At 35.1% G+C, this 15,646-nt stretch overlaps 1 protein-coding gene across 1 annotated transcript in view; it reads left to right on the top strand.

The window, feature by feature from the left end:
* Positions 1-15,646, top strand: part of USH2A (usherin) — a 387,004-nt gene that overhangs the window by 53,480 nt on the left and 317,878 nt on the right. Inside the window, exons 10-12 of the mRNA XM_065058452.1 lie at positions 580-775; positions 1,572-1,702; positions 12,657-12,852. Of these exons, the coding sequence (XP_064914524.1) occupies positions 580-775; positions 1,572-1,702; positions 12,657-12,852 (523 nt within the window). The remainder of the gene's footprint in view (positions 1-579; positions 776-1,571; positions 1,703-12,656; positions 12,853-15,646) is intronic.

Raw genomic sequence — 15,646 nt, 5'->3', positions numbered from 1 at the left:
AGATTTGTGGGTTTTGTTGAAAATGTCTTTCTTGAAAATTTAATGAGATAAATGCACATTAAGAAGTGTTGATATTTCAGATACTCTGTACAGCATCGCATATCTGGCCATAGGGGGCCTATTGTTTCATTCACAAGGTCAAATGCTAACTGCACAAACCAGCTACTGCAATACTACAGACTACAATAACAGACCTTGTTTATAATGCATCCAAATGGATGCATTAGGTGAATATGTCTTCTGTGCCTCAAACACAGTAGGCACCATTTTGCATCTTTAGAGGTTCCACTAAATGTCAGTCTCAGGACTTTAGCCTGTGTTGAGTATTTAAATACTTAACATTTTACTCTTCTGCCCACCTTCCTCATTTCTAATCTGTTGTTAAAGTAACTTAAAAAGATTTTTAAAAATTATTTTGTTATTTCTCTATATGCTTTCTCACTATTTCTCAAAACCCAATATTTGTAATATTGAAGTCGTGAAAAAACATAGACCAGAACACAGATACAGAGAGTAAAAAGTAATCCTGTAAGGTAAAGAAATAGTATTTTCCTTCTATTTTGTTTTTCTTTATTTCAGTGTGATCGCTGTTTGCCATTGTACAATGACAAGCCTTTTCGTCCAGGTGACCAAGCTCATGCCTATAACTGCAAACCATGTCAGTGTTACAGCCATGCAGTAAGCTGCCACTACGACTTAGCAATAGACCCTTTTCCCCAGGAACACTACAGGGGCAGCGGTGGAGTGTGTGATAATTGTCAACACAACACAACCGGTAAGTCATATGAAAGAGAATGGACTGTTTGTTTTGCAGTTGCTTTTTGGCTAAGTCTTGTATCAGTTGAAATTAGTGATGCTCAACCTCTGACATTCCAATAAATTCTAATGTATATGTATTTTTAAAGTATCCAGGTAGTGCAGTAATTACAATTGTGTCAATACTCAAGCTGTAGGAAAATGCTGCTAAAATTTAATCCAATCTTGTGCAAAATACATTCCAATAGATATTTAGAATGTATAGTTTCAAAGCTGTTTCTATTAAATGGGTTAGACCATTTGAATCCAGTATATCAAATCTGTCCAACTGAATGTGTTTAACAGATAACATATTAAAAATGTTGTCAAATCTTGCTCTAATGTCAGTTTCTTGCTTATTGAGCAAAGGTTTCTATTTTGTATAAGAAGCATATTTGAATACCTTTTTTTTTTTTTTAACAGTTCTTTTCTATTTCAATTTTCTTGCTTTGTCTAGTAAAGGGAAAAAAAGAAAAGTTTCAGGTTCAATGATAATTTTTCCAAAAAATGTATAGGCATTTGCATGGCACAGCTTTTATATAAGTGTGGTATTATATAACAGATGGAAGTTTAATGGAGTAAAACATAGTTTGTAACAGGTTCATTGTTTCATATGCTCTGGATCACTAAATTGGCAGGTAGAGATGAAAGGTGCATTAAAATGGACGTCCTGAAAATTATAGAATTCCCTCAAAGGAATAGAGTCTTTAATTTTGAATTATACAGCTAATTTTAATGAATTGGAAGCCATAATGCATAACCTTTCTTTCATGCAGGAAAGAACTGTGAGCTGTGCAAGGATTTCCATTACAGACAAGCAGGTGCAGATCTTTCAGCCATTGACGTTTGCAAACCTTGTGACTGTTACGCAACAGGCACCAAAAATAAGAGCCTCCTGTGTGATAATGTAAGTAGCATTAACATGGAAAAATGGCAAAACATTAATTAGCTGGGTAGACACCAGTAAGTTTTTAGAAGGTGTATTTAGATGGTGACTACTTTATAGAAATGCTTGAGTTCAGCCTTTTCAAAATAGTTGACTTACATTGGAGACTGAAAGCAGAGAAAAAGCAGAAAGCAATTTGAGGTGTACCATTGAAAAGTTTTTCATCTAGACCAGCAACAGACATAAAAGATGTTGCGTGAGTTTTTGGAAGTGAATAGTAGTTTTGGGGTACTAAGAGGTACCTGTGTACTCAGTAATGTTAAAATATCCAGGTTTTGAGTGTTTTTGAAGCTCTTGATACTGTCTTAAAATCACAAACAGGTTTTGAAAACTCAGACAATAAGCTGAGCCTGAAATTTTACTAAAATTAAGGTAGTTTTCCTTGTTTCCCTTTTAATTCATAAAGTCTATTAAAAAAAAAAAAAGTAACCCACAAATTAATGCTGAAATGGTAACACCATCAGCTGTGCTTTTTAAGCTCACACAACTCATTGACATGCAAGACATATAGTCCGATAATAAATCTGTAACTTTCAAAATGTGCATTAAAAAAATGCAGAAAATGTCCTGGTGGACAGCAGGATGACCATGAGCCAGCACTGTGCCCTTGTGGCCAGGACAGCCAATGGCCAATGGCATCCTGGGGTGTATTAGAAGTGGGGTGGTTAGTAGGTCGAGAGATGTTCTCCTTCCCCTCTACTCTGCCCTGGTGAGACCACATCTGAAATATTGTGTCCAGTTCTGGGCCCCTCAGTTCCAGAAGGACAGGGAACTGCTGGAGAGAGTCCAGCACAGGGCAACAAAGATGATGAAGGGAGTGGAGCATCTCCCTTATGAGGAAAGGCTGAGGGAGCTGGGTCTCTAGCATGGAGAAGAGGAGACTGAGGGGTGACGTTATTAGTGTTTACAAATATATAAAGGGTGAGTGTCACGAGGATGGAGTCAGGCTCTATGTGAGAAGAAACTTCTTCTCAGTAAGGGCAACAGAACACTGGAACAGGCTGCTCAGGGGGGTTGTGGAGTCTCCTTCTCTGGAGACATTCAAAACCCATCTGGATACCTTCCTCTGTAGCTTCTTCTAGGTGTTCCTGCTCTGGCAGGGGAATTGGACTAGATGATCTTCGAGATCCCTTCCAATCTCTAACCTTCTGTGATTCTGTGATATATTAAAGATATACTGTGGATTGTTTTCTATTCACATGTGACCTGTCCATTACCACAATCCAAATTTTGTTAGGAATAGGGAAAAACAGCTTATTTGTCTGAAATGTATTTTAAAAACATTTTAAAGATAAAACTTGCACTGCAGGAAACTGAGATGGAACTTCTTCAGCTTGTTGCCACATTTCCTGTCTCTTCTTTTTTTCCAAACTTTTTTTCATAAAGCCATCTCTAGCATTTTTCATATGATGTCTCTTGTTAGTGCATTTTCTTTAACAGTAAGCTCTGGCAGATCATATTGTATTTTCATCCTTGCTACTGTAGTGGTATAAATACATGCTCAGTTTGACTCTGCACCTTCACAGTGCACTCATGTCAGTGCACATACTGAATGATATGCAAATTTAGAATCATGAGATTTTTAAAATAATCCCCTGTAGTACAAATAAAAATTAGTTTCTAATTTTCTGTCTTGCAAAGTTGATACTTTTTGCTAGGATCACAGAAAAAAAACCTTCAAAAACACAGATATCATTTTAGGACTATTTTTTTAAGGTATAGGAAAAATGAAAGCAAATGCTGATTTGCATGTCTATGGTTTCTGGTGAAATGTTAACCTAAAACAACTGCAGCTGTTATTAATAATGAAAGGAAAAGTAGTTTACAGAAATCACTGATTACATAGTGCAATATACAAGAATGTTGGTGAAGCTTGATTATGAAAGTATGAACAAGGAGATAAAATGGGAAAAATGGGGGAGACTATTGCTCAATATAGTGTCAGTTGACTGCTGCAGTAGAAGCAGAGCAGGGAGAAATGATTAAGTGGCATTAAAGAACAGATTAATAAGGCTGGGGACTAAGGGCTGAAATGAATTACTTGAAATAGGAAGGCATCATTGAAGGAAGTGTTTCCAAATTTGACCTGTGGAAGATGGAATTGTAAGGAATAAGGGTCCTACTCATGAAAATTAATTGTCCTATCACAATGATAATTTTTAAGGAAATATGCCAAAAATGGGCCAGAATACACTTTTATTTTACCATTTTCTGCAGTTCATCGATATTTTATCCTTTTTGCAAAGTGCCAATCGTGTCATTAAGTTCCAAGAAGATACAGAGTTCTAAAACTAATTTATTCAATCACACTTAAAGAATATTTACTCTTCAATTTAAGTATTATTAATGTAGATAGTTTACAGGATGGATGGAAGAGCTTATTGTAGAATGGTTACTCCCATCTCGGTTCTTGGGACTGAGTATGAAAACTTTGTGCCTGTTCTGTTCACCTTTTTCACCCTACCCTTGGTGAGAAATACATGTAGGTGTGTAGCGTTGCTCAGTTCTCGTACATCTGTAGGTCATGTCCATGTACGGATCAATGTGTAACTTCATTTGTATTTTAAAGTGCAAACTAACTTATTTAAAACTTGAAAATTATAACTTTATGGCTTATAGTAATGAGTGGGATTTTGGAAGAGTGATATAGCAGTGCATCCACAAGCAGTTTTTGCAGGGAGAGGTATTCCTTTGAGACTGGTGGGTACATGAGAGAGAATTACTACAGCCCGATAAAATTAGTTCACTTCTGTGCAGCTTATTGACATTTCATCAGCGTAGAAAAGATACTCATTGATCACATCCTCTTTGTGAACATTTGTCACAAAATATTTCAAACAATCAGAAAGTCCAGATGAATTATTTGAGGTGCCAGAGTTTTATGAGAGTGGAAGAAGAATTGGCTGCCTCTTCCCTTCTCCCTAACCATTCACACACTAGAAAATTCTGCCAGAACACTGCTGATGTGATCATTCTTGCTCTGTATAGAGAACTGGAGATTTATTTCTTTTGGCCCTTGTACCACAATCCTTGACTCATTTTCTTGTGCTGCTTTTTACCCAGACTGCTCTACAGGTGCTTACATATTCAATCAGGCACAGCAGTTTGTAGTCGTTTCATTATTCTATTATACTATGCTGTATATAATAGCATGAAAAAAAGCACCCTTCCCAAGGCATTTGTTTCTAGGTGAAGCTGAAGGTGCTGCTACTGTTTTTACCTAGTCTTTGGAAGTACCATTCTGGTCTCAGTGCATTTAGGCATCTATCTTTATTGAGTTTTCATTGATTTTTGAAAATTCGCTCTTAATGTACGAATAAATATTTATCATATACTTATTGGTGCAAGGATGCTGTACTTTACTACAGAGGATATTGTTTAGAGTTGCAAAGACTTAATTGCCTTCTGCCAAGGTGGCAGCTGTATGGTCTCATGTTGCAAGGAAACTCTTTCTAAGGCATTAAGATGGACAAAATGTTAGTTACTGTTTTCTTTGAAGAGTCAAATGAAAACATAAATTCCAGTGCTACCAAGTAAGATTTTGAACAGGCTTCAGAATTCACCTTTCTGTACACTTCCTGAATATTGCTCTTTTTGAGTTTCTTCATTTTGTTCCCTCAGAATTTTGAATGTTTGATTTATTTTTTTAATGCAAAATGTAGAAGCTAGCTAATAGCTGTGCATTTTAAACCAAAATAGAATCTTTATTTCTGATAATTTTGTTTCTGAGATGATAAATTCTTTGGTATAAATAAGAATGAACATTGCTCTGCTCTCATTTTTTCCATCTACACAGTTTTTAACCCATTTATTGTGATTGACAATAAATAAGTAACAGGAATGTGTGTTACAAGGGAAAGAATGTAGGTTAAGGACCTAATTAAGGGCATTTCAGTCAACAGATATATCAAGTAGAATAAGGAATATAAAGGATGTAAATGTGTCAATGAAAAGTTCATGTGCATAGTGGAGTCCATAAAAAAATCAGGTTATAAAACACAGTGTGTATTCTGAATCCTGGATTTCCCTTTATGGAAGGCCTTTAATCTTATTGCTAAACTGAATGAAAATTATCTTTTTATGTTAAGCAATTCCATGCCTTCATTTCTGATGGGTTTTGTACCATGGAAATGCTGCCTTTCTGTGTTAGTTTACCAGGTTATTTTGGGGATTCGTCCCACTCTCTCCCTTTGGAGTGTCCTCAGCAGATGGTAAATACCTCATTTTACATTTTGAACAGAAGTAGTAGAAAGCTACTGATTTTTGAAAGTCATATGTGATGACAAGAAGAGATAATAGGGGAGTGAAAAGGAGCTTCACTTTCGCTGCTGGCATACTTAGAGTACTCTCAGGTATTTGGTGTGTGTGTGAGCCAGCATACCCTACACTTCTCATTTCCTAAACAGAAGAAAAGTCCTCAACCCTCCTGCTCCCCCCTCCCACTTCTTGAGATTTCAGTCAACTGGATACTGTGGTGCTTGCCAGATTTCTGTCAAGTAAGAAGGTAGAGAGAAGTGTGTGATTAGCTTTTATATCAAAAAGACAGAACATCAAGATTGAGATTACTGGCTTTGCCATTGATTGGTACCAATGGCAAGATGAGCAGAAAGAATTTCATGCAGGAACTAAGAATACCCATTGGTCTTAAAATGTGAGTTTTAGGGCAATGCCAGCTGGTCAAGGGAAAGGTGTTTCTGTCCTGGTAGAGAATAAATAATTGCAATTAGTAGTGACTCAGCCAATCACAAAAGATGATTGGTTTTTTTGTCTTTGTTGTTGTTGTTATTTGGTTTTGTTTTGTATTGTGTTGGCTAGTTGGTTGGTTGGCTTTTTTTGTTGTTGTTATTTGTTTGTGGGTGTTGTTTGTTTGTTTTTTTTTTTTTTTTTGTCATCTGTTTTGGGCTTCAAAACCATAAGTTAACATTTGTAAAAGAAACTTAGAAAGTATCAGCTTTAATTTTTCATTTAGTAACATCTCATATTTATTCTCCAGAATTGGAGAGACTTTCTGATTACATTTCTGGCAGTATGTTTCTTCTCTTACAGACACCTAAGAATAGCTATTTGAAATTATAAGGACATCCAAGGAGAAAAATATGGTTGGTTTTAACTTTCAGAAAGGCTTAGGCCAGCTATTTTTTTTTCAGCAAATTCAATTTTATACTTTAGGAATACAAATGGTCAACAAGATTTTACATAGTTAGCAGATGATAAATACGTGTTGAATATCTACTAGATAAGTGGCATGGCTAAATAGTTTGCTCTACCCTAAGCAATAATTAAGACAGTTCTTTGGGATATGTCGCCCTTTGTCCTGAGTACTTAAATCTCTTCCTAAGTCCTTATACAATTTAGTAACTGGACATTGGGAGAGTTCCTGAATGGGGTCCTCTTTGAATTTGTGATTCTAGATGTGATGAGTTAAAGTGTCCCCTGATTAAAGAGTGGTTATCACTACAGTCTAAAGCAGTGTGAACTGCTTGATATATCTAAAATTCAGAAATCACAAGTAGTCTGATTCCTGATTAAGGGCAATGATTCTGTAGCTGTGATTTGTGCAGGAAGAAATTGCTGCTTACTTTTTATAACCGCTTACATTCAAGGATATGGGACTAATCTGTGTTTCTGACGTAAATTATAAATGACACAAGGGATATATGCCAACTCAGCATCAGTGATTTTCTGTATCAAATAACAATTGTAATTATGAGGTCCCAAGATACACCACCACTTGGTAGTAATGCTCAGCTAGACTAATTTTTGTAGTGAACAATCTAGACAGGTATTTTCCATAAGTGATTTAGTACCACGATGGTCATATTAATAGACAGGTTGTTTCTGTCTGCTTACTGTTTGGGTCAGAACCAGTCCTATCAGGTGGAAGCAACAGTAGAGCAAATTGCATTCTGCTCCTCTATAACCTCTAGAACAATTTAAGACTGTTTCTTCAAATAACAGATAGCTTTTAGATCAGGAGGAGGAGGGGAAGGTTCAGTATTATCTCCAGTGCATAACTGGTGAAATCCTGGTTAACAAACTCTTTAAATATGAATTGCTACCGGTTTTCTCAGTGACACCATTGTTTCCAGAGTAAGTGAGATTTACAGAAATAATAATAACAACCACCACCACTTTGCTTCATATTTCACTTAGATTTTTGGGTGGTTATAGAAGTGGTTTGTTCTACCCATTTCGATGTCTCCTTTTTTGTCTTGTCTTTAGAATGCCTTTTTTTCTGTTTGACTCCCCCCGCCTCCCCCCTGCCAGACTTTCGAGTCGGTGTTATGGAAGAATGTCAGTGGGTTATTTACAGATCCTCTAATCTGGTACATAGAAACCTATTATCAGATATATTAAGAAGCAATCTGATAAGCTTTCCCCTCTAACAAAAACTTTAGTTTCCTATACATTCTTCTAACTGTGCCATGAAAGACTTTCACTCTTTTTTTTTTTTTAAAAAAAAAAAAAAAAAAAAAAAAAAAAAAACAAGAAACCAATTGCCACTTGTATTGATTACAGATGGACAGATGGAAAACTCTTTTCTATGTGACAGCAAGGTAGGAGGAAATTTATATAGGGAGATCTCCAAATGGTTTCATTGGTTGGTTCCTAGAGAAAATGTGAATTATATTCTTCAGTTGACTAGTTATTTCTCCCTCATTCTGAAGAGTTATATTTATTCTTCTGGCATAATTTTTTACCCTATTAAAAGAAAGTTTGGGGACATACATTTTCTACAACAGAATGGGATGGAAATTACTGCTTCTTGTATTGTTATACCTTGACACTTAAAATTATGCTACAGTATCCTCTCTGATAGTTACCAGGAACTGGTGTTAAGAAGCATGATCCTTCTGTGATGTACTTTTCCATATTGTAGTTATTTGTGATTTTGGGACTACCTGAGTTAAACTCAGGGTTTCATCTGAATTGTCATGTTTGGTGTCCACATACGGAATTAATCTAACTAATTTTTTTAATGTACTTCAAAAAAGTGTATTTTTCTACACATTTGTAGTGTGTAGAAAAAAGCACTTTTTCATTCTTTTAAGTTTGCATTCTGATAATTTACTGGGTGTTCTCTCCATATATTGTGAGAAATAATGAATACTAATTTTGTAATCCGTTCATAATTTTATAGAAATGTATTCTCTTTATCTTAGTCATCTTTTTACAAACTGAAAAGTCTTTTTATTTAGTCTCTTTTCATTGGTATCTTTGCTTATTCTACTTCCTCTGCAACCTCTTTTCTTTTAGAGGGGGTAACCAGATACACAAATTGTGTAGAATATTTATACACAATAGATTTTTATAACAGAATGGCATTTTCTGTATAATTTTCAGTTCTTTACCTGATAATTGCAGTATTCCTATTGCCTTTTTAACTGCCTCAGAGCTTTCAAATTATTTTTAGGGTGAATGGAGCAGCTTTAACAGCTCCTTTCTTGAGTCACAGTAGCTAATTTTGGACTCATCACTGTCTAACTATAGTCAACACTGGTTTTCCCCAGGCATTAAATTTGTAGTTCTTGATGTAGAAATTAATTTGACTTTTTTGATAATTTGTTTGGTTCAGTATATGTGATATACTATATTTCGTGATGTTGCTGGCTTAAAGAATTACAGAAGAATTATGAAGCATGAATTTTCTATGGGAAAAAAAAAAGAGTACCAATCTTTTCCAATATATCAAACTTGTGTTTTCATTACTACTAATTTGTTCTATACCGAAAAAGGCCACTAGTCTGTAGAGCTCAGAAGGTTCCTTACAGCCTTTTTAGGAGACTGATGTAACGTTTATAATTTTATTCCTCTTTTACTGAGGTTGGTTGAAGCAATTAATAACTCAATAATTTTGTATTTCAGTTCATCTAGAACTCTTGGCTCACATGTAGTCACTTACCAGCTGGTGAGATTCTGCTAAAATCCTTTTTCTTCTGACATTTTGGTTTGAAACCAGTCTTGAAAATTATTCCTAAGGTGGAATGTCAACACCTCTTTCATAGTAAACGGCTGTGAAATATTAATACTTCCTTTGCCATCTGTGTTGTGGTTCTATCTTTCTTTTCCTGAATGATACACAGAATCACAGAAGCATTAGAGGGTCATCTGCTCCAGCTCAATGTAGGATTGTTGTCAGCACTACATCCAGACATTATTTTTTCTGGATGAGTCATGATACCTCTGGGGATGCAGATTCCACATCCCCTCTGGCCAATCTGTTTCTGATGCTGTACTTGCCTCTTAGTGAAAAAGTTCAGATGTCCAATCTGAAATCTGCTGATCATACCACTTAATTATTTTTTGCCCTCAATGATTCTTGGGCAGTCTTCCTTTGTTTCTGACATAAAATTCCTTCAAGCCCTAAGCATATTGCTCATTAAAAGCTGACTTTTGTATTGTCTTATTCTGGTTTTAAAACTTGGTGGTGGTAATTTGTTCTTATTTAACATCCTTATTTGGATCTGATTTCAACTTTTTGAAGATGACTTCTTGCATCTAATGCTTTCCTTCATGTGGTAGCTATTGGAGTAACTTTAAAGTCTTTTGGAGTGTAAGTTATGTGTTGAGTGTTGATGGGATAACTTGATCTAACACTTGCTGTTGTATAATTTGAGTACGCTATGACCACTAACATAAAATGTTTCTTTTACAGCTATATGTTAAACTAGATATTTTTCTTCATTTAGGATTAAACTCAGACTTGCTTTCCAAATCTGAGCTCTCTGATAAATGGCTGTGATGCATGACTGGGTCTCTTATAATACACTAAATATCTAGATCAAATACAGTCTCAAAGGCAATAACTTGAAAATTCTTGTTGCTATTGTCTTGCCTTTAGTTTATAAAATTTTGTTTTCTTGGCTTTTTAATATCTTCAGCTTCCTGAAAATGTAGCTGATATATTAGTAATAGACCTCTAACATGAAGCATAGTGAAGAGGTTCTGTTTGACTAAAGAATCCTTTTATGAGGAGAATGGGTTGGAATACGTACTTCTTTATAACTTTCATTCAGTGTTTTCTACACTGAGAATTTAGTGTTAGATGCTGAAATACTGTATTTTATCTTGTATTAATAAAGCTTAGAGCTTCATTGCAGATGGGTGTGCTAATAACATTTATTTTAAGTGGAACTTGCCTCAGGACTCTTCTTTTGTTTCAGCTCTACCTGATTCACAAAAAGAAATAGAAAATTGTTAAGAGAAATTGAACTACAGCTGCTTATGTTGTAGATGAATAACTAGTTTTGAATGACTGCTTTTTCATATTTGTAAATAGTTGCACTGAAAAAAATACACTTACCTAAAAAAATTACTTATAAACTAGAATTTGTTTGCTGCCATCTCTGCATTGCCCAGAACACTTGAGTTAGAAAAGCTAGTTTTTGTTTCTTGATTATGAATTCTAAACCTTTTGCCAATTCACTGCTCCTGCATGTCAGTGTTGCTTTGACCCCCTGTTTTAATCTGTGTTGTGGATTGACTGATGCACTCATCACTGATGAGACCCCACTTTGAATCCTGTGTTCAGTTTTGGGCCCCTCACTACAGGAAAGACATTGAGGTGCTGGAGAGAGTTCAGAGGAGGGTGACGAGGCTGGTGAGGGGTCTGGAGCAAAAGTCTGACGAGGAGTGACTGAGGGAACTGGGGCTGTTCAGCCTGGAGAAAAGGAGGCTGAGGGGAGACCTTATCGCTGTCTACAACTACCTGAAAGGAGGTTGTAGCATGGAGGGTGTTGACCTCTTCTCACAAGTAACAAGAGATAGGACAAGAAGAGATGACCCGAAGCTGTACCAGGCGATGTTTAGATTGGATATTAGGAAAAATTTCTTCATGGAAAGGGTTGTCAGGCACTGGAACAGGCTGCCCAGGGCAGTGGTGGAGTCACCATCCCTGGAAGTGGTTAAAAGATGTGTAGATGAGGTTATTAGGGATGTGTTTTAGTTACATTATGGTTGGACTCGGTGATCTTGAGGGTCTCTTCCAATCAAAATGATTCTATGATTCAATATCTTCCATTTGTTTTCCCATCCCTGTGCCATTGCCCTTTCCCTGTGGTCAGTTTTCCCATCATATGAGAAAGTGATGAATATAGAGATTTCTGCCCCTGCCCCAGCTTTCAAAGGTTTGAAATAGAGAGAGTTTCCCAGGACCCCTTTAATCTTGCACAAAATGTGAGACAAATACTCCCAGATCATGGCCCAGGCATAGCAAAAAATGCTTCAGCTCCTTCCAAATAGCAATGCTACTCATTGAGAAAGTAGAAAAGGACCTTCATGTCCCACCACTGTAGTGGAACGCTTGGATCCCAACTGAACCAAGAAAAGAGGGAGAGATTTTCAGATACTGAGCTGTTGGGTCATGTCCTTCTGTCAAGAAAGTGAGAAAACCATATTGGATGAATAATCAGAAAGGAAATCTTTGAAATTTGTTTTGTTCTTATTTAACTAACATTTTCACTAAAATAAATAAGCATACAGTCTGAGCAAAAAATGCAGAACTTGACCTTTGAAAATAATAGTGCTTTGCAGTAACTGTGATTCAAAAAAGCTACTGTTTGTTTTAATAGAAGTCACCATTTATACAATGCAATTTTGTAATTATTCTTTGCAGTTTTCTACATCCAGATGGTAAATATTGTCACATTGTTTACTGAGTTCTTTTTTTCCTTCTGTTTTGAAAAACAGGGCTTTTAAACTCTATTTAAAAATTGAATAGTTATACTCTGTTTAATATTTCTCTTTTTTTTTGTCTCTCAACAAGTTAAAAAAGTGTGTGTTACACAGGTTTATTTTTTTCTGTTCCATTTAAAGTTTTCTCCTCCCCAGCTTAGACTCCCATTCGTGTTGCTAATGAGTGTATCATCTAAAAATAGATATATTCATCATTCTATAATATTTTGTATCTTTCTAGATTGGAGGCCAGTGTAATTGTAAGAGACATGTGTCTGGCAGACAATGCAATCAGTGCCAGGAAGGATTCTACAATCTGCAACAGTCAAACCCTGATGGCTGCAGTCCCTGTAACTGTAATACCTCTGGGACAGTCAATGGAGATATTACCTGTCACCAAAATTCAGGCCAGTGCAAGTGCAAAGCAAATGTTATTGGTATGTGCAATGCAAGAGTTTGGAGCTATTTTTCTTGTTATCTCTGGCAATAAACCACACTTGATTTCTAAGTGAAAAGTATAGTAAACTTCATTGCTGAAGGCAGATCATAAAAATGAATGAAATTAACTGTTGAAAAATTATTAATTTAATAATTCTATCAAAATACAGCTTGAAGCTTAGTTTAATCAACCCTTTAGAAGTTTCTTTATGGCATAGCTACATTAGCTTATACAGCTCCGTACTAATAAGTCACAGAAATAATGTAATTTGCTTACTGCATAGATGTTTCTTTTAGGAAATTAACACTTTTTCAAAATGTTTTATACTTAATGAGTTCTAAGCAAATCGTTTCCATGCTAGTTTTCTTAATAGACCAAAATAAATGGATTTTTTTCTCAAAATATTCTGTGCTACAGGGTCCTTTGTGATAAATCTATCCATTTTTTTCTATTATATTTCTTTGAACTGTTCCTATGAAATGCAAAATAAGTCAACATAATTCCACAGATCATGTACATAGCTAGGGTTAGTTATCAAGGGCCACATAATTTTAATTTTGTAATTCAATGCCAAGCTGATTATAATAAACTGCTACCTTCTGTGTTATTTATCATTTTTTTTACAAGACGTGCTTTTTTGTTTGTTACTCCCACAGGTATTTTTCAGAAATTAGATTTGATTATAGCAATTTATTACTTCCAGAATATTTGAGGGGAGCCACAGCCACATAAGGACAAAATTTATCAAGTGCCCAAAATACACAGTATATATAATACACTTTGAAATGTTGATGTATGGGAATATTATGCAAGGAGAATTTCCTGATAAAGTGAGCCTTGCATGGTAACTGTACATGTCTCAGACTATACATATGTCTCAAAAAAAAAAAAAAAAAAAGAGAGATCCTTTTCTGCTTTGTTATTAACAGAATTAGTAATTTATTTTTTTCTTTAGCTAACCATGGTTGTGGGTTGTATTAACAGTGTTCAAGTATATGTAAATTTGTTACTCACTGACTTGTGAATATTGATTTCTTTGTAATATTGTGTGTCTTTGTTTCTTCTAATTTCTAAAAGCAAACACAAAATACCAACAAATAATTAAAATAACTTTAAACAGGCATAAGTCTGAATAGTTACTGTCCTCTTTCCTGTCGTATGCCAAGTACCTGTGTTTTCCACATGATAAAAATGGTGTTAAGAGTGAAAAATAACCTCTGTGCATCTTAAACCCACTCTCTACATTTGATAAAAAGGACTTCAGAGTGTTCTTAGTTATATATCCTTTGCCTACATTCATGTTTGCATCTGTGAAAACCTTTCTTAGCACAGTGGGAGCTCGGTACACAAGAAATGCACAGTCTGGTTCTCATGTGTTTTGATCGTCTACATGTTATTTTAAATATTTTCTCCCTTTGAAGAAAACAATAAGAAATTATTTTTATTTCCACCGAAATAGTAGTACAAAAAAATGTGTAAACCTATGCTTTCCTGAAATTTATCTGTAACTATGGGGGGAGGGAGGTTGTAGTTATGCAAGTGTTTGTTTGCAGGATAAAGATCTAATTCTTTCCAGACTGGATTCTCTTTTTTGTTTTCCAAACCAATTGTAAATAAGCTTCTGTGTATTGGAACGTGTGCAGCAAACTTTAACAAACAGCTTTCCTCTCTGGATTTCTAAATTGGTTTTTAGAGCAATCTGTCTATTGCCATTTTATCTATTTAAACAAACATGATAACAGAAAAATGCAACTGTGGACTGCGGTGTTATGAAACATGAACTGTTAGAGTTAACACAACTGTTAAATCTTACTAATGATTCTATCACCAGTAAAATACATTAGCACCAATAATTTTATTAAAGTAGGTCATTCATCTAGAATAAAAAGGTAGAAGAATGTGAATTAAATGCCAAGCGTGCTAACTCCCCCGTACTTGTTAACATTGAATGTGATGCCCTGTAGGCCTTCCTCAGTATCGTTAGGAATAGATTACCTGTCAGGAATATGTATGGCATATTCAAATAAGCACTGCGCATATTTTTAAAACTGATATGATATGAATCCATGTAGACCAATTTTAATAGTTCAAAATGAGTCATAATTCTTGTTAACAATACAGTTATTTTTAAAATTTGCGGCAATAGTGGTCCTTTTTTATTTTCCTTATTGAAATTAAATGATATGCCTTAGGTGAGTCATTCATCACTGTTAAAGGAACTTGCCTTCTGTTGGAGTTTTTGAGGTTTTATCCATATATATAGTGCATTTCCTATCATTTTTAGTTGTACTTTTCTACATGTGAGTTGCTAGATGGATTTTTCTATGGGTTTGTATTTTTTTAAATGATGACAATATTTTGCTAGAACACTGTATCTATATTTTTCTGTATGCAACAATTAAGCAATGGCTTCATAAAGAAGGATTTTCCCATTGCAAGGGAAAATACGTAACTGTGAATTTGCATTTTTCATATAATAATCTAGTTTGCTTTCTTGTAATGTACATTTTATAAACTAAAATACAAATGCCATCCCTTGGGGCAGGGATAAAGCAAGCAATGACTTTGAAAACAAAGCTAATAGAACTGCAGGATGGAGTATAAAGAAAGCAGTTTAGATTTTAACGTACCGCAGGAGTTAGCTAAATCATACATTTAGATAAAAATATTTCATTTTGGATTATGGAAAGCATTTTCTGCTGTCAGTAAGGGCTAACAATAAAATGTAATCAATGTTAAAACTGAAGTACAGTGTTAAGTAAATAATTCATGGTAATTAGTCTAACTTGTGT

The sequence above is a fragment of the Columba livia genome, chromosome 3 (assembly GCF_036013475.1).
Source record: "Columba livia isolate bColLiv1 breed racing homer chromosome 3, bColLiv1.pat.W.v2, whole genome shotgun sequence".
NCBI classification, from domain to species: Eukaryota; Metazoa; Chordata; class Aves; order Columbiformes; family Columbidae; genus Columba; species Columba livia.
The sequence above is the reverse complement of the archived record's forward strand: the minus strand, read 5'-3'. Positions and strand labels throughout refer to the sequence as shown.